The sequence below is a fragment of the Podarcis filfolensis genome (assembly GCF_964270895.1).
Source record: "Podarcis filfolensis genome assembly, chromosome: 16".
Taxonomy (NCBI): Eukaryota; Metazoa; Chordata; class Lepidosauria; order Squamata; family Lacertidae; genus Podarcis; species Podarcis filfolensis.
This window is the reverse complement of record NC_139620.1, coordinates 30,829,305-30,849,256: the sequence shown is the minus strand read 5'-3', so window position 1 is coordinate 30,849,256 and position 19,952 is coordinate 30,829,305. Positions and strand designations below refer to the sequence as shown.

At 45.0% G+C, this 19,952-nt stretch overlaps 1 protein-coding gene and 1 long non-coding RNA gene across 5 annotated transcripts in view; one reads left to right on the top strand and one right to left on the bottom strand.

Moving 5' to 3' along the window:
- LOC310751493 overlaps positions 1-19,952 on the top strand; it is a 164,085-nt gene that overhangs the window by 110,926 nt on the left and 33,207 nt on the right. The window lies entirely within an intron of this gene.
- The window catches only part of TANGO2 (transport and golgi organization 2 homolog), an 87,692-nt gene that overhangs the window by 36,174 nt on the left and 31,566 nt on the right, over positions 1-19,952 (bottom strand). For 2 of the 4 annotated variants that reach the window (XM_083590579.1, XM_083590580.1), the window contains exons 2-4: positions 18,036-18,158; positions 6,704-6,792; positions 3,068-3,190 (exon numbers count right to left, since the gene is read on the bottom strand). In XM_083590579.1, coding sequence (XP_083446705.1) covers positions 3,068-3,190; positions 6,704-6,792; positions 18,036-18,091 — 268 coding nt within the window. In that variant the 5' untranslated portion in view covers positions 18,092-18,158. The remainder of the gene's footprint in view (positions 1-3,067; positions 3,191-6,703; positions 6,793-18,035; positions 18,159-19,952) is intronic. The other 2 variants (XM_083590581.1, XM_083590582.1) reach the window with 1 other exon arrangement.

The window sequence follows — 19,952 nt, the reverse complement described above, 5'->3', positions numbered from 1 at the left end:
CGCCTGAGCAAGCTGGAGAGGAGGGAAGCACACCCCTGCCATCACCCATCATGCGCAGTAGTTTGAGGCGCAGGGAGGGGTGGAAAAGGCTGGGGGTGACAAAACTTTTATGTTGGGGGAGGCACAAAAACAGACCACTCCTGGATTCTGCTAGCGATTGAGCCAGACATGAACTTATGACGCTCTTCACTGTAAATAGTTTGCACCAAAATAAAGCCTGTAAAAGACAGGTCGGAGTCCTGCCTGGTTACTCTCAAGCAACCGCAACAGCACCTGACAGACACATTCATGGAGGGCAAGCCTATCAGTTGCACTCAGGTCCTGCTTTGTGGGCTTCCATTGGGGGCTGGTCACTGTGAGAACAGGTTAATGGACGAGATGGGCCTGATCCAGCAGCCACTTCCAATGTTAGAAGCCAGAAGCCTTGGCATTCTCTAAGTCCTACCGCCATGGTTACGTATGGCAGGAACATTGGAAGCCGGCTAATACTGATCAGTCTATGCGCTGAATTCAACTAAATAGTTGCACTAGTGGGAGCCAGCGCAACCAGACCCATTAATGCAATAGGGTTCCCTTCCCTTTTCCTCCTGAGCCCCCCTCCCCAATCAGTTTGGGTGTGTGTGTGTGTCAGAAGCACCCCCAGAGCAGTGCTTGGAGGGAGGAGAGCGAAGATTGTTCCATGTAGGAAGCAGAAAGGTTTGCCCTGATGGAACCATCACAGTCATGAGACATTGAATTCCATCCTGTATCTCCAACTAAATCAGGGCAGCCCAACTTTTCATACCAAGTGGGCCGCAACTTTGACACAGAATCTGTGGGCCATACACTGCCTTGTCACGTGGCGGAGTGAGGCCAAAATTTGGTTCAGACCTTATGCTGCCCTCCCAAAGCTGGCAAAGGGAGGCGAGAGGCTCTGGCCGGCTCCTGGAGCCTTGCCTCCACTTTCCCAAAGCTGGGAAACCACTAACTAGGCTTGGGAAAGGAGACAGAAGGACTCTAGGACCCTGTCAAAGCCTCACACCTATTTCACAAAGTCCAGCACCTCGCTCACCCAGCTATGGGAAGGCAGAACAAGGGCTTGGAGGGGCGTCAAATGTTGTCGAGAGCTGCAAAAGAAGGTCTTGAGGGTTGCATGCAGTGCTTGGGGCATGCTTTGGACCACCCTGACCCAAATCCTACTATTCCCTATTTCTAACTGGCAGTGGTTCTCTAGGAGCTCAGGAAAATGCTTTCCCCATTACCTGGTTTGTAACTGGAAATGCCAGATTCAGAACAGATTCAGTACCACTGAGTTATAGATCCTCCAGCAAAGAAGCGGTTTCTGCCTAGTTTCAAACCTTTCGCACAGGAAACAAAGGTGATACCCACTATTCTACCTAAAATGAAGCTTCAATCCTGCTTAAGCTTTAGGTATCCAAACATAGGGATAACCCAGCTTTCCGGAGGCCACTGAATTATTCCAAAACAATGGGTTCCCAAGACAGTTAAATGCTATTAATTGTTCTACCAAAATCCCGGCTGGCTGGAACCCTAGCATTATCATCAATAGAAGCAACCTAGCAATTACAAGCCCATCACTTTAATATGTAACATATCTAAGTATTTTCTGGCAACAGTTGGAAGCATAAGCCTATGGAAATAAAATTATTTTCAAAGTAGCAGGCAGGTTTTTAGAGCAGAATTTTTAAAGCAGTTGTGTGTTGTTGTTGTTGTTGTGGCTTGTTGTTGTTTTTAAGAGGAACAGCACCACTTTCAACTAACTTGATGTAACCCTGGGAGCTGATGCATGCCATTTCCAAAAATGAAATATGTGTATCCTAGTAGTAGTAGTAGTAGTAGTAGTAGTAGTAGTAGTATATTGTCTTTCATCTATAGATTTCAGTGTGGTTCGCAACATAAAAATGCAAGCAGAAATTGGAATGTGACTTTGTAAACCCTGCAAAGACTGAACAAAGGAAGATAAGAATTAACTCTCCCAGCACACCAGGTCCAAGACAATAATGATTATGAAGGACTACACAAGCGAAATGGATTTTATATTTTTAAGAAATAACTGAGGCACTGTTGGTAAGGAGGCAATGATGGTCAGCTGTAAGAATGGACAACAACAAGTGAAGGATGAAATGGATATTAATGAAGAGATGATGTGGCTACAGGAGGAAAAGATGGACATATGTTTGCAACAGGAGCAGAGAACCTGATTTATTATTATTATTATTTAATTGTATTAAATTAAAGTAATTCGGTTTGATTTGTAAAAAACATTGGAAAACTAATAAAAATAATGGGGGGGGGGGAGAACAACCATAAAATGCAAGCTAAAAACGCATAAGAGAAGCAACTTTTCACTGCAAGCTAGCCCATAATGCTTGTGGCAGCAATACTCCATGAGTGCATCCCTATAATCAGTGATGGGAGTACCCCAAAGACACTAGAAGATGGAGGGAAAGAAGAACTGAGTTTGAAGTGAGCATATGAACCAGTGGTACAGAGCACATGGTCTGCATGCATCAGCTCCTAGGTGTAATTTCTGTCATCTCCAGTTAAGCCACCCCTGTTAAGGGAGACCTGGGAAAGATCTCTGCCCCAGACTCTGGAGAATTGCTACTGACATTGACAGTGAGTAGGGCCAGCTAGACCAACAATCTGTCTCCATGCAAAGAGATCTTCTGGATCTATACTGGAGGGGCAGGGGCTTGAAAGAAAAGATTCTGGTTTAGTAAGGGAGAGGGAACACAGGAAGTTGCCTTACACAGAATCCATTCAGCTCAATAGTGTTGACTCTGACTGGCAGCATCTCTCCAGGATTTCATTGGGGGCTCTCTCCCAGTCTAATCGGGAGATGCTGGGACCTTCTGTGTGTGAAGCAGGTGTTCTACCACTGCGTCATGGCTGTTCTAGGTTTGGGAACACCGCAACAGAATATATGACTGTAGTAAGGGCAGTGCTGCTGCAGTTTGTGTGATTCACTGTCGACTGCAGGATTTACAGCTGAAGAATTTGCATATTAAGGGAACTTCCAGGAATGTTAATGTAACCCAGTCCCCTCTCGTTTCCATATACATACCTCTTCCTTTTGCATTCTTGTCTATCTTTGGCTGCATGTAGTTCGTCAGGGCTGCCAATTTACCTTTCTTGCTGATTCCAAGCCACGTCCCGCCTTCTTTTCCTTCCTCCATATCCAAACCTGCTAAAAACATTTGTTTTGTTTAGACAAGCCTACCCAAATACTTAGAATGGTTAATGTGTGTTTTAATCTGTTTTCAGTTTGCCGCTGTTTTTAATTTTTTGAATGCTTCAACTTACTGTTTTTCATTGCTTTTATTGAACATTTTATGGTTTCATCTTTTTCGTGGATCGTGTTGAGGTTTGCTTGTTTGTTTTCCATTCAAGCAGTGTGCAAATTTTATGAAATTTTAAAAATACACAGCAACAACAGTAATAAAGTAAGCAGCATTTTAAAAAAATCTAAAAGGTGTCTGTAGTCTCTGTTCAAGAGCTTCATACTTTCATATCCTCCAACATTTCAGATGTGAGAACACGAGGGACATGCCCAGCTCCAGGGCTGAGTGTGTTCCTTGGAAGAACACTGCCTGATTTGGCTCTCAGTGGGTTTTAAAGTGTCCCAGGAGGTAGGTTAGGGCTGAAAGGTAGTGACTGGCCCAAAGTTACCTAGTGAAGAGTAATGGATGAGCAGATATCTGAACCTGAGTTTTTGCCAGTCTTAGTCTGATACTCTAAGCCAGTGTTCCCCCAACCTTGGGCCTCCAGCTGTTTTTGGACTACAATTCCCATCATCCTTGACCACTGGTCTTGCTAGCGAGGGATGATGGGAGTTGTAGTCCAAAAACAGCTGGAGGTCCAAGGTTGGGGAACACTGCTCTAAGCCAGCCTTTCTCAACCGTGGATTCCCATATAGTGTTGGACTACAACTCCCTAGCTTCACTGCCCACTGGTTCTGCTAGATATGGATGATGGGAGTTTTAGTCCAACAACATCAGGGGACCCAGGGTTGAGAAAGGCTGCTCTAATCCAAGGGTGAGGAACCCCAGGCCTGGGGGCCAAATGCATCCTTCAAGGCCTCTCTGTCAGGCCTTTGGGACCCTTCTTAGGCCACACCTCCTCCCCCCCAGCCATACCCCTCACTGCTTCTGCTTTCAGCCCTCCTTGAGTTCTGCCTTTTCCCAAACATCTCCCATTATCCTGGACCATTGGTTATGCTGCCTGGGGGTGATGGGTGTTCATGGAATCAAATAACTATGGGAAGAGACACCAAGAGTTCTCTAGCCCAACCCCCTGCAATGCAGGAATCTCAACTAAAGCGTCAACGACAGACGGCCACCCAGCCTCTGCTTAAAAACCTCCAATAAAAGAGAGCCCACCACTTCTGGAAGGAGTTGGTTCCACTGTTGAACAGCTCTTATTGTCAGAAACTTCTTCCTGATGTTTAGTCGGAATCTCCTTTCTTGTAATTTGAATCCACTGGTTTGAGTCCTACCCTCTAGATATTTGAGTATAGCTATCGAAGGCTGATCGCTGAAGAATTGATGCTTTTGAATTACGGTGCTGGAGGAGACTCTTGAGAGTCCAATGGACTGCAAGAAGATCAAACCTATCCATTCTTCAGGAAATCAGCCCTGAGTGCTCGCTGGAAGGACAGATCCTGAAGCTGAGGCTCTAATACTTTGGCCACCTCATGAGAAGAGAAGACTCCCTGGAAAAGACCCTGATGTTGGGAAAGATGGAGGGCACAAAGAGTAGGGGACGACAGAGGATGAGATGGTTGGATAGTGTTCTCGAAGCTACCAGCATGAGTTTGACCAAGCTGCGGGAGGCAGTGGAAGACAGGAGTGCCTGGCGTGCTCTGGTCCATGGGGTCACGAAGAGTCACCACGACTAAACGACTAAACAACAACAACAAATCCTGTGTCCTCTCAGTCTCTTCTTTTCCAGGCTAAACATACCCCAGCTCCTTCAACCATTCCTCATAAGGTTTGGTTTCCAGGCCCTTGATCACCTTAGCTGCCCTCTGCTGCACACATTCCAGATAGTCAATATCCGTTTTAAATTGTGGCCCCCAGAAACAGCAACATCCGGACACCCAATGGTTTCCCATCCAGTGGGTAGAAGAAGGTCAGAATGATCTTCCCCTCTGCCCTCTGCCAACCGGCTGCATTTCCATGCTGGTTGTAGAGGAAAGTGTGTTCCCCCATAGAATGATCCATTCTTCCTTCTTTCCTCTGCCAGCTCCACTCATTCATCCGCATGGAGTTCCCTGTTGCCTATGGGCTACCAGGCAAGTAAATACAAGGCTGCATAAAGGCAAAAATGATGCAAAACCATTTTACTGCACTTACTTTCCATACCGGCCCCCCACCGGCCCAGTGTGTCTGGTTTTATTTGAGACAAAAAAGGCAGGTGTCATTAATTCAAAGGGTGTTATTCACACAAGAAATGAAACCTAGACCACTAACACCCTTGAGAATATTTCAAGGCACTATTGCCTCAAAAATGAAGAAAAAAGAAAAATAGGCAGGGAAAAGCTTAAACAGGGACAACAACAACACATCAAAAAGTGGGTTCAGCATCTCCCCACTTTGCTACAGCCTGCTGCCTGGTTAAAATTCAGATTTCAGCATCAAAGTGTACCACTCCACACCCACACACCCTTTGCATTTGTATAAAAATGGGAGTGGGGAAGTTTGCAGCATACCCTGCAAGAATTTGGAATGAGTGAGAGACTTTCAGAAAGTAAAAGGAACTGCAGTGCAGAGAGAGTGATTTATCCTTACAATTCTTCCTGCCAATGACAACAACATCAAGCATAAAAGAAAAATCTTTGCACCGTCAAAAGATTTTAAAGCTATGCTTTGCCTGCCTGTGTCTCATTTTTATTTATGTGCCTAGCGAGGCTTATGCTTCAGTTTGGCTAGGCAGAGAAAAGATGTTTTTGGTTTTCTTTGAAAGAGAGGCAGAGCATTAAGTGAACAAAAAGGTTGGTTAACTTTTTAAAAAGTCACCAGGTAGAAGGTTGGTAGAGTCGCTTTCAGTAAATTGCAAACCGACAAAAGGCAAAGAACAACACACTTTCTCTTTAATCCCAAGCTATTAAACTATTTTTGAAGACACTTGTCTCCTGGCCAAAACTGCACACTTGAAAAATGGGATATCGGACCACATTTATGGGAGAGCAAAATGCATTTCTGTTATGATTTAACTATGGCTCAAATCACTCGATTTCAGGTGTCAAATTAAAACACTGTTGTGAAAGTTGCAAAAACAAAGACAAACCACCACAACCACAACCGCCAGCAATAAAAAAAACATTTCAGAAGACCTCGCCTGTAATAAGAATGCAGGGGTCTTTGAGAGGCATCTGAAATATCACATCACAGCCCAACTTACAGATGATAGGTGCCCATTCCAAAACCCACTTCACATAGATTTATAGTCAAAAGCAAAGAGAGAGAAAAATTAGCATCAGGATGGTTTAGTGATTAAAGTTTTGGACTAGAACCTGGGAGACCTGGGTTCAAATCCCCCAGCTCAGCCTTGATACTCACTGAGTGATCTTGGGACAGTCACCATCTCTTAGCTTTGCTTAGCCTATCTCACAGGGTTGCTGTGAGAATGAAAGGGGAGAGGGAAGACCATGTACATAAATGCAATATATGAATAATTACTCAAGGAGAGTGTTACGTACCGCTGAGGATCTCATTGCTGCCGTCCCAGAAGTCAGCTGATTTTGACGGTCTGTGATAAAATTCATCTCTGTTAGCTGCTAAGATAAGCCTGGAGGACAAGAACAGGAAAGCATGGTTGCCATGGATAATGTGAATAATGTTAGACATAGGAGCATTGTTGGCCCACCTAGAGGATGGTGGTACCTTGGTTCTCAAATGCCTTGGTACTCAAACAACCTGGACCCCAAACACTGCAAACCCAGAAGCAAGTGTTCCAGTTTGCAAACATTTTTCGGAAGCCGAACATGGTTCGTTTTGAGTGTTACGCTTCCGATTTGAGTGCCACACTTCCGTTTTGAGTGTTATGCTGAGGTCTGTCTGTTTCTGCTATTTAGTTTGCGTTTTTGTTTTTGCAGCTCTTTCTTTTGTTTTTGTGACTGTGTGGAACCCAGTTCAGCTACTGATTGATTGATTGTGGGACTGCAGTACATTGTTTATTGCTTTCGTTTTATGGATCCATGGTCTCATTAGTAAAATTCATGTTAAATTGCTGTTTTAGGGGTTGTTTTTAAAAGTCTGGAACAGATTAATCCATTTTGCATTACCTTCTATGGGAAAACACACCTTGGTTTTGGAATGCTTTGGTTTTGGAACAGACTTCTGGAACGGATTAAGTTTGAGAACCAAGGCACCACAGTGCAAAATAAACAACAATAAAACCCCACTGCATTTCCATTTAAAGACATTGCACATGGCAATGGTCCAACAGCTTCTTATAAGAAGGAAACACTGCTGACCCATAAAGTCAGTCTATCATGGAGGAAGGACAGGACAACATGGACTGCCTCACATGCAATGCTAAACCATGGCTTAGTGCTATGCAGACAAGCTGTAGTGAGACCCAGCAAAGCAAACCGTAGATTATGAAGCTGGCTTGCTCAAACATGTTGTATGCCAGGATGCCTGGTTTGCACTAATGTTAAGCCCAGTTTCTTTGAAATGGCAAAGGAACTTGGTAGAAATTCTCCTCCTCCTGGGGAAGTGAGAGCACATACCTGATGCTTAGCTTGGGCTCAGTAAGGCTCATCCACGATACACTCAACTATGGCCTAGTGCTACATGTGAACTAGTCCTGTCCTTCCTGCTGAGCTCCTTAAGGTATGCTCACACAGTCTGCTCCATTGACAACTGGCCAAACTGGATTGCAGGTAGTCTTTGCAAACAAAAGCCAAGCTATACTTGAACCCACACAGCCAAGATGAAAGAGCTCTTACTGCTGCAAATCAACGTTATCCAAAATCCTAAGAGTCATCAATCATGGACCACAGATGTTTTGATGATGGAAACAGAGGCAACACTTGAGGAAGACAGGTTGGTGGGTGGGGAGAAGTTGCCCCTTGGCTTGTGTGCCAAGTTTCCAGGTGTAATACAAGCGGGTGGGTGCAGGGGTATGGAGCCAATTTTGCTTTGTGTTTAACTGGTTCGATTATCAGATTTTACCACTTTTGAATTTTACAGGAAGAGCAATATACAGTGGTACCTTAGGTTACAGACGCTTCAGGTTACAGACTCCACTAACCCAGAAATAGTACCTCGGGTTAAGAACTTTGCTTCAGGATGAGAACAGAAATTGTGCTCCAGCGGTGCAGCAGCAGCAAGAGGCCCCATTAGCTAAAGTGGTGCTTCAGGTTAAGAACAGTTTCAGGTTAAGAACAGACCTCCAGAACGAATTAAGTTCTTAACACAAGGTAAAAGGTAAAGGATAAAGGGGCCCCTGACCATTAGGTCCAGTCGTGGCCGACTCTGGGGTTGCGGCACTCATTTCGCTTTATTGGGAGCCGGCGTACAGCTTCCGGGTCATGTGGCCAGCATGACTAAGCCGCTTCTGGCGAACCAGAGCAGCGCACGGAAACGCCGTTTACCTTCCCGCCAGAGCGATACCTATTTATCTACTTGCACTTTGACGTGCTTTCAAACCGCTAGGTTGGCGGGAGCAGGGACTGAGCAACGGGAGCTCACCCCGTCGCAGGGATTTGAACCGCCGACCTTCTGATCGGCAAGTCCTAGGCTCTGTGGTTTAACCCACAGCGCCACCTGCATCCCTAACCTAAGGTACCACTGTATAAATAAGTGATTATTCTTTAGGAGCACCTTTATCATCCTCTGGCTAGCTGATTGGTTCTACACAATGAATGATTATTCCTGTTAACAAACGAAATGGCCTGTGTTCAGTGCGTAAGTACCAAAAGGCAGGTCCGCACACATAGAGACACAGACAGACAGACAGAAAGACAGAGAAAAGAGACAGACAGAGAAAAGATAGCATTTATTTGAAAGACAGGCATTCCAACTAGCTGCTTCAGGTGGGAAGCAGCAAAGTCATCTATTCAACTGGGATCTGTTGCTATTTGGCTCCTCTCCTCCCAGAACTGCCACCTCCCCATGCTATTCTACTAGCTCATTATGGGCTTGTTCACACATTAACACAGAACACAGGTGCAAGCTCTCTCCACACATGTACACACGCGAAAGGTTGTGTGCACTGGTTGATTTATACAAATGCTGAATGTTGCCTGTATACAGCCAAACGAGCGTGCAGTTCAACTACTCGCATACACAGATTGTACTTTTGCTGAATGTGCCATATGAGCTCCCTTTATGCAGTTTCCCTACGGAACAAGAACTGAAGCAAGAGAGGTCTTGACAAGGGCAGTCTTCTCCAACTTGATGACATTCAGATGTTCTTGGACTTCATCAGTCCTAACCTGAATGACCACCTGGTCGTTCATGGATGATGGGAGCTCTGCCCCAACAGCATCTGGAGAACCACAGGTTCCCCATCTCTGCATTAGGGGCTTGGAGGATGTGACATAAGCAGGCACAACACCGCTCCTAAGCACTTGGTGAATAAAAGGAGGTCTTTTTATAGGAAGAGAGCCTGGAAGAGGTCGTGTGGCAATTCAATATGCAGCTGAAGCCATAAGACATCTAGAGTCAGGAAGAAGGGTCATTTCTCTTGAAGACATACAGAAACACAATTTTTTGAATTCAGAAACCAAGGAAGAGGATAGCATAAGAGCAGTCGATATGGGCAGCAATCCTCCAAGGAGCACAGAATCCATATATTTCAGCTCTTTGAGCTCCAAGTTTCACTCATCTACTAAAGCAAAGAAGGATGCTTTGGGTATTTGCTTTTGGAGCTCATTCTAATGCCCACTGGAAGAGCAGTCAGCTTCTCACCGTTATTGATGGAGCAGATCTAAAAAGTTCAGGAAGCCACAAGCCACTCCTTTGAATAAAGGCACAAAACATAATAAAAAGTCCCTATAATCTCATTTAAAGAGTTTTCAGAAGTCTCTCTCTCTCTCTCTCTCTCTCTCTCTCTCTCTCTCTCTCTCTCCCCCTCTGTGTGTATGTTTGTGTGTGTGTGTGTGTGTGTGTGTGTAGTCTACCACCAAAATCTCACAGCCCATCCACAGTGATTTTGCCTTGTATAAATATATACAGATAAGCCTCAAGCATAATGGAAATATGTATCATGTTGCTCAATATTAGCAGTTAATCAGAACCAACCATCAAGGTCTTCTAAATATATTATGCACAAACAGATACAGCTTTGGCTTGTAGTTAGGGAACTGTTCTTAGCTATCAACATAATTCAGTGTGCCAGGAAGGGCAGAAGCCTGATGACAGAAATAGTTTTCGGTAATGTGCCATGATGAGCATGTAGCTCATGGATTTACTTCCTGTGTATCATCTCCCAATCTAGCCACAGCCATGCAAAGGCACTCATAGCCCAGTCTTAGGAACACCCATGACCATAACTAGCAACTCACCTTCTGGTCTTTCTTCCCCAAATGGTTATCAGTCCTTGCTTGGAGCTGATGGCCAGGCCTATCAGAACTACAGAAGCTCCTACCAAGATGGAGGACTGGCCCTATCATTGGGCAAATTGGAACAGCCACCACATTCAACAGATGTGTGTGTTGGGTGGTGGTGGTGGCTGTACCAACAGCTCTCTCCCTCTACCGCAAGGTCATTCTTTTTAAGTCTCCCCAACACAGACAGATCAGGCACCAAAAGTACTTACTTATAGGTAATGCAGCCAAAAAAGCGGGGAAGAGTGTGTAAACCCAGAGGATGCACTATACCTTACAGGAAATAGTTATCTCTGCCCCACCTCAGTTATTTGGGTTTGGGGAGTTTGTATCTAAAAGGTAAAAGGTAAAGGACCCCTGGACAGTTAAGTCCAGTCAAAGGTGACTATGGGGTTGCGGCACTCGTTTCAGGCCAAGGGAGCCGGCGTTTGTCCACAGACAGCTTTCCAGGTCATGTGGCCGCTGGAGTGGTACCTATTTATCTACTTGAACTTTGACGTACTTTCGAACTGCTAGGTTGGCAGAAGCTGGGACAGAGCAACGGGAGCTCACCCTGTCGTGGGGATTCAAACCGCCGACCTTCTGATCGGCAAGCCCAAGAGGCTCAGTGGTTTAGACCACAGTACCACCCACGTCAGAGTCTGCTCCTTGGAAAAGGCAGCATGGATTTTGCAATGCCAAAAAACAGTGGTGTAATACAAGCGTTGGGAACTGCATCTGACAAGAAGAAGAAAAATGTTCCTCACCCATCTTGCAAAGATAACATAGTCTCTCATCCTCCCTAGGAAATTTACTTTAATTAGCGCCACCCATGTCCCAGTTTGTATCTAAGGTCCTTTGGGAAGAGAAGGCAGACTGCAAAGTAATGAGGATTCTGTTTGCTCCATCTACTGATATGAAATTAAAAGGAGGGATAGGGAGCCTGCAGTCTTCCTGTTGGATTAGTTTTCATCTTTCCCTCACTATTGACCATGCTGGCTGGGGCTGATGGAAGTTGGGAGTCCAACAGCCTCTGGTGGGTCTCAAGTTTCCCACCCCACCCCTTTTAAAGCCAATTCTGTGAATGTTCAGGGGGTATTATGCACCTTTTGCTGCTCTCACTTAGGTAGCAAAGTGTCTCAAGTCAGCCCTGTAAAGGTGGGAGGACTGCTTGGCTGAAAACCAGAGCACCATTCATGTAATTGGAGAAGTGGATAGCAGTTATTGCCCACTCCCAGTTTTACGACCAAGTGGTAACATTCATTTTTATTTTGCATTTAAATATGCAATATTTTATCCAGTGTAGGAAGGTTTCAGGATTGCAATTTTTCTGAAAGGCACAGTAGGTTGTATCCAGATTACATTATCTGAAATGAATGGGACAAGTTAGGAATGACTGGGTCTTTCTCTGTGCCATGAATTTAAAACTCTACTATGCCACTAAAAATTGTTGCTTCCCTCCAAGTGTCCTGGGAACTTGTTAAGGGTCCTGTGAGTTGTTGGGAGACCCTCTATTCCCCTCACAGAGCGGTTCATCAGACAATCCCTCTTCCCAGGGAACTATGGGAATTCTAGTTCCACAAGGGGAATAGGGGTGTCCTAACAACTCTCAGCATCTAAAGGGGATAAAATGGTACAGCGGTGATTTAAATATACGGTGCGGATGTGGCCCAAGGGACTTCAGTGGGGACTAACTTAAGTCTTTCTCCTACACAATGTTCCAAAGCAACACACTGGCCGGGTGCTAAATGAGAGGAAAGATCCTTCTTTCATCGACTTGAGCAATGAAGCATACATTAAAAAGGTATTCAGATTTAATGCAAGAAGTTAGTGAAGAAACACCAACATTTAAGGGTGACCTCTGAAGCAGTCTGCTTTCTTAAGCCAATTAGTTATAATATATTTGGTCATTATGAAGTAATTTTGATGATCTAGAAGGGACTATAAAAGCTGACATTAATTCATAGGAAGAGAGGGCTTTGGCTACAATGGCTACACACTTCTAATCAATGATCTAAACTAGTTTTACGTTCAGTGGAGTATCTTTAATCTCAATTACTGCTTGGTTTCATACTGCGCACATCACAGACTCAAGGGCTACTGCAGTTTCGCATCCCCCAAGCATTACATCCAAAGGGAAATGTTTTTTGGGGCTTCTGACTGATATGAGTTTGTCTTTCACTATGGAGAAAGGGAGAAACCTGCCCACAGGCACTGCTCACGAGCGGTCATTATAGAATTAGCAAGATTTGTCCACCTATGCTTTGGTGGAATGGAAAACCGGAGAAAACTGCTTATGCAAGTGAAGCAAAATTCCAAGTACAGGCAACATGCACAAGATGTTTGCTGGTGCTTCAGACTGGCACTGAGATTTGCCAGGTTCATTAGAACACTTCAGTATACACTTGTACCTTGGAAGCCGAATGCCTCGCCAGTTGAACGTTTTGGCTCCCAAACGCCGCAAACCCGGAAGTGAGTTTTCCGGTTTGCAAACGTTCTTTGAAACCTGAATGTCCGACGTGACTTCCACAGCTTCCGATTGGCTGCAGGACCTTCCTACAGCCAATCAGAAGTTGCGCCTTGGTTTCTGAACGTCTTGGAAGTCGAATGGACTTCCGGAATGGATTCCTTTTGACTTCTGAGATGCTACTGTACAAGGCCACACCTACCTTTGCATACTGGTGGGCGGACACCCTGCACCTCTTTGGAATCACCTGAAATTCCACTTGTTTATTATATGTAATGGCACGGTTCAGGCATCAGGGCCAAGCCACGGTTTAGTTGTTATGAATAAGCTTTATGCTTGCATGTTCCTTCTCCTTTCTTTCCTCCTTTCATCCAGTTCACTCGCTTAATTCCTGGCCTGAGCAAACCACAATTTGTGGCAATGGCCAAATCGGACAAACTTTGGTTTGGGCAATCCTGAATTAGAACCTCATTTCAAACCGTGGCTTCTAATACTGGTTCAAAAGCAAACAGGATGTAAGTGAGCAAATTAAAGTAGGCAAGGGAAGGGAACCCACGAGCCTGAAGCTTAAAGACCACAATCAAAACAGGGCCGTTATATCTGCAGTGGGGCTGGGTTTAATTCCTGAATGTCTGCTAGTCACAATGCAACCTAGAAACTAAACTTCTTAAATTGGGTGTGTGAATGCAAGGTTCTAAATTCGTACTTTATTAGAATACCTTACTTCTTTCTTTCAAAGTCTCCATATTGGAGAACAGCAGCAGAAGTGCTCTTCTCCAAATAAATTATACAAGACCCTAAAAATAGCTACATAACCTCAACTGTGTTAAGATTTATGTAACTTCTTAATGTGGGGGCAGAGAGAGATGGAAGCATGAGAAATCATTCCATTGAAGCAATTTCCTGTGATATAATTCAGTTCCATAAAAAGATTATGAGATTATGGCTCTGAAAGCTAAAACCTGTATTTACAAAAGTAGCAATTTGTATCTCAAAAATGAGATTTATAAATCTTTATATGTATGTGAGAATGAGTGAGAGAGAGAGAGAGAGGTGTGTGTTTAAATGGAAAACATTTATACACAATACGGAAGAAGTATATTGGAAAAACCTGGTTTTGGAGGAATCTCATGCCTAAACCCTAGCTACAAGACATAGCCAGCTGTCCCCTACCACAAACTCCAGCTATCTGCATGGTCACTCACTGCCCTGATTTTTGCCTTTTGGGTGGGGACTTCCTAATATTGCATTAGTATGAGATGCTGGCATGGTCATCAAAGAAACACAGGAAGTCAGACCACTGTTCTATGTAGCTCGGCATCACCTAAGGTGACTGGCAGTAGCACCCCAGGATTTCCAACAGGAGTCTTTTCCAGCCCTACTTGGTTTGCCAGAGACTGAACCAGAGACCTTTGACATGCAAAGGTTATGTCCTACCACTGGGCCATATATATGGCCCTATGCCCAAATAAGATTCTGGCTCCAAAGGTTCAATCTCACAGCAGGTTAGTACTTGCATCTGATTTCTATCACACGCAGCCTCTATAGATCCTGACCGTAGTATATGGTCTTGCAAACCAGTGTGTTCTAAGATGATGTGCCAATACATTTTATCCCATAGGCTTGTTTTACAACTGAGCAGTAAGTGGAAGAAAAATGGTACTCTGTGCTCAGTGTCTATTTTTACAGGTGGTACACACTTCTTTTGTGCAAGTTTTAGATCTAGTGAATATGATGATTAACCCAAGTAGAATAAAAAAACAAATAAATAAAGAGATGTTCACGTTACACGTTATTTTGCAAACTGTATTGTTTTGCCCCTTTGGTTTGTTCTCCCCCTGTGATTTATCATGCTGATGTAGCCTTGACCAAGTTTCTTTCTGTTCTGCAAATTCAGGATTTGCTTGTACATTTGTCATTTTTCTTGCTGTCTCTGTTATTTAGTATTTATTATTCTCGTACGGTTCCCAAGTATTTCGTCCTTCATTAATCTTACAAGTTTTGTTTACAATGCCAGTATCTTTTTTTCTTTCCTATGTGCATGACAAATTGATGGAGGATGCTGCTCAATGCTTTTATTTATTTATTTTAACAAAAACAACAACAAAAATGCAGCTTAACATTAAAATACTAAGGCAGTGGGCAAAAAGGGGGTGGTGGAAATAATGTGGTTACTGCTGGGAGGTGGAGAGAATGGGGAGGAGACTTTGGCTCAATGGGGCAGGGCATCTAGCTCCCCCTCCTTTGTGGGAAAGGAAGCCAACACAGGCTAATTTAATTTCACATATATGCTCACGGGGTCTGAACTGGCAGTGACGGACTAGGAACGAGACCTTGGGTTTGTAGCAGATGTCGACCCAGTGTGTTGCAGCAGTGGAAAAGGCAAAGTCCATGCTAGGGAGGATCATTAGGAAAGGAACCAGAAACGAAACTGCCGGTATCACAATGCTGTTATACAGATCTTTGGTGCCAAAGCATCAAGGATACTGTTGACAGTCCTTGTCACGCTCACATCGAAAGAGAGTCAGGAAAGGGTTAAGAAAGGGGCAGTGCTCAAGGGGATGGAGCAATTCCCCTATGAGGAAAGGTTTTGCAGTGTTTGGGACTTTTTCCGTTTGGGGGAAAAAATCGGGTAAGAGGGAATATGGAAATAGAGGGCTTTTAAAGAAGGTAAAGATGCGGGTGGTGCTGTGGGTTAAACCACAGAGCCCAGGACTTGCCGATCAGAAGGTCGGCGGTTCGAAACCCCGTGATGGGGTGAGCTCCCGTTGCTCGGTCCCTGCTCCTGCCAACCTAGCAGTTCGAAAGCACGTCAAAGTGCAAGTACATAAATAGGTACCGCTCCAGCGGGAAGGTAAACGGCGTTTCCGTGCGCTGCTCTGGTTCGCCAGAAGTGGCTTAGTCATGCTGGCCACATGACCCGGAAGTTGTACGCCGGCTCCCTCAGCCTATAGAGCAAGATGAGCGCGCAACCCCAGAGTCGGTCAGGGGTCCTTTAAAGAAGGTTAGACAAATTAATGGAAGGAAGGGATCTATTGAAGGCTACTAGCCATGGGGGCTATGCTCTGCCTCCACCATCAGAAGCAATAATGCTTTTCAATACCAGTTGCTGAAAAAACACAGGAAGGGTTTCTTGGGTCCTGCGTGCGGGTTTCCCATAGGCATCTGGTTGGCCACTGTGAGAACAGGATGCTTGACTAGATGAGCCATTGGCCCAAACCAGCAGGTTTGCTGATGCAGGGAGGCAGCAGGATTGTGCCCACCCCCTCTAGGCCAGCTTCCCCTCTTGCATAAGACTTACATGGTACAGTACAGCAGGCCTGGCGCTGCGGGGGGAAATGAGGATCGGATTTGTGACAAACGATCCTATGACAGGAGCCCTAAATGCATTGGGCTTTGCAACCGCTACATGTGGCATTTGGCATGTGAAGGCTAATCGGCTCAAGGAGCCATCAGGCAGAGGTGGATGGGTGCAATCCTGCTAACCCACGAGGCACTGAGCATATGCACGTTAAATTTGTGAAGAGGACTCTAGATCTACCTCCTAACTAGGAGAAATCCGAGGGCTCCCTTGGACAAAAAACAAGGACACCAGCCAGGAATATCAGAGCAAAACAGCAGTCAGTAGGCTTGGTCTTTATTGAAGACTGTCGCGACAGGACTCCCACCTGCCACAAGGTGAAACAAGATGGAAGCCCCATACAAAAGAGAACCCAAACTTTTATTAGCTGCTAATCCCCATGTTACACTCCCCCAAACTACATCACTAATACATCATGGTTACATCAGGAGAGGTCTGGTGGCAGTAATCTGAGCATCCTGGACCCTGCCCCGTTCCTCCCCTTGCCCTCCACCAAACACCTATCAAGTGGAACAAAAGAGATATTTACATTTTCCTGTTTCCCAGCCAAGTTAATCACACCCTTTTGTCTTCATCTGGGTTTGTTATTTCTGGAATGGCTACCTGTCTGGCACTCAGGTATCAGGAAGCCAGGGATTATTACTCAGGCAGAGGGGCTGCTGAGTAGCTGAGCTCACATGTCTATATGAATTTATGAAGTTTTCCCAGTGAGCCAGTACATAGATACATTTATCAGTGAATTGTTACATTTGGTATTGTGCAGCAGAAGCCCTTTGAATACAGTCATAGCTCGGGTTACAGACGCTTCGGGTTGTGCGATTGCGGGTTGCGCTCCGCACCGAACCCAGAAGTACTGGAATGGGTTACTTCCGGGTTTCGGCACTTGCGCATGCACAGAAGTGCCGAATCGCGACCCACACATGAGCAGACGTGGCGTTGCGGGTTGCGGACGTGCTTCCCGCACAGATCACGTTCGCAACCTGAGCGTCCACTGTAAATAGGAAGAAACTGTGATGAAGTGTTTTGTGGGGACAAGTCACAAAAGTCACAAAAGTGATTCTGCTGATTTTGGTAGTGGGATGCATGTGCATGATATCTGCTGGAGGGGCAACCTCCCCCCCAACATATACAGTGGTACCTCGGGTTAAGTACTTAATTTGTTCCGGAGGTCCGTTCTTAACCTGAAACTGTTCTTAACCTGAAGCACCACTTTAGCTAATGGGGCCTCCTGCTGCTGTTGTGCCGCCGGAGCCCGATTTCTGTTCTTATCCTGAAGCAAAGTTCTTAACCTGAAGCACTATTTCTGGGTTAGCCGAGTGTGTAACCTGAAGCGTATGTAACCTGAAGTGTATGTAACCCGAGGTACATAAATTCCTGCAACATAGGAAATATGAAAACAGGTGTAAACGACAATGCTCTGCCGATTCAATTCTACCTTTTCCTAGGCGCCAGAAAAAAAAGGGAGAGGGAGAGGTGGATGGAGGAGGTGTTTTTTTTTACGGCATTGGTTTTCCATTTAGGAGACAAATAGGAGGTTAGATTAAGGTCACAAACAGCACAGCAAAGCCAGCACAGTGAGCAATCCCATGAATAGTGTTACATATCCCAGCAGCTATGGCAGCAAAACATTTAGATAAGAGACTAATATAACCAGAGTTGAAAATTACCTGTATGCATTTTTGGAAACAGGTCGCGGGTCAAACTTAAAGAACAGAATGCACATGAGTAACTAAAGGGGAGAAGTTGTGCTTCTTCCGGAGAGGGTCAGTGAAGGGTCATACTGCAGCAGCCTGCAAATGAAACATATGCAATGAAGGACCAATCCGACTTGGAAATTTACAAAGAGACAGTCCTCGGTTCTCAGCTGGAGTTCAGAGTTCCCACTGTTCTCATTAGCAGTGCTCCTTTCTGAAATTAAGAGGGCTGCGGAGGTGCATATTTTCCCCCGTCTTGGTGACTCGTGTATAAGCATGCCTCTGAAAAGACGGGTCTTTGGCACTGCCTAGGTTTAAAATGGGAATTTAAAGTTCAGAGGAGGAAAGCTTGCAGACGGCTACTATTTTGGGGTGGGATGCAATCCCATACAGGCAAATTCCGGTCACACAATTGTAGTTGACTGGGAGGTCTGGTGCAGCAAACCTGCTTCCCCCCCAAAATTGGGCTTTTTAAAATAAGTGAGGGCAGGGCAAAATGCACCCAGAGGTAAGGCTTGCTTTGGTGCAACACCATCTAACCTTCTCGCAAACCATTCAGAACAAATGCTCAATAGGCATCCGCAATGTACTGATATACCTAAAAGCAACTAGACGCAAAGGCTTGGTTTAGACCAGATTTCTCTAACCTGGTGCCTTCTGGTTCTTTCAGAAAACAGTCCCCATCATTCCTGGCCATTGGCCATGCTGGCCGGGGCTGATGGGAGTCGCAAGCCCAAAGCACGGGGAAAGCACCAGAATTGTGGAAGGATGGTTTAGTTAATCATCCAAGTCGTATTTTGGAACCTTGTGTTCACGCACTTCTTTGTCCACTGGCATGTTTCAAATCCCTCCCCTTTTCTAATTTTGTTCAAGCCATGGTTTACTTCCAAACCGAAACGGAAAACTCAGACCAAGCCACGGTTTCCAATTCTGCCCTAGAGAAAAAGGATAGCTTGCCCGATTCAAGCGTCTTGACAAACTGCATCTCTTGAAACTACAAAGAATGGGAGCAAATCACCTTGTGCAAAGAGGAATGGGAGCCTGAAGTTCGTTCTGGCTCCTCCGAACCATGGAGGACCAGGCAGCTGTACCAGTTGGGAATGATGGGAGTTGTAGTCTAAAACCCCAGTCTGTGGAATGCTCTCCCCAGAGAGGCTTGCCTGGCACCATCACTACATGTTTTTAGACGCCAGGGTAAAAACAACCTCTTTACCCAGGCCTATGGCTATTAAATAATCTACGACCTGTGAAAGTGTGGGGGACTATTATTATTATGATTATTTTACTGTTAGACTGTCTGCAATTATGTTTTTTATTATGTTTCTTTCACTGATGTTCTGTAATGTGTTTTCTTAATGTTGTACAATGCCCGGGGATCTTCTGATAAAGAGTGGCATATACCATATTTTTCGCTCTATAAGACGCACCAGACCATAAGATGCACCTAGTTTTTGGAGGAGGAAAACAAGAAAAAGAATATTCTGAATCTCAGAAGCCAGAACAACAAGAGGGATCGCTGCGCAGTGAAAGCAGCGATCCCTCTTGCTGTTCTGGCTTCTGGGATAACGGCGCAGCCTCGATTCGCTCCATAAGACGCACACACATTTCCCCTTACTTTTTAGGAGGGAAAAAGTGAGTCTTATAGAGCAAAAAATACGGTAAATTGAATAAATAAACAAAACATCTGGAGGACATCAGGTTGATGAAACATAGGGGTATGTGAGAGCAGAAGAGGAGGAGGCCATAGCTCAGTGGTAAGGGACACGCTTTTCATACAGACAAACTATATAGGTTCAACACATGGCATTTCCATTTTAAGAGGATAAGATATAAGGCAGTGGTTGCCAATGTGCCATCTGGAGGCCCAATGATGCCCTTGAGGTCTTCCCC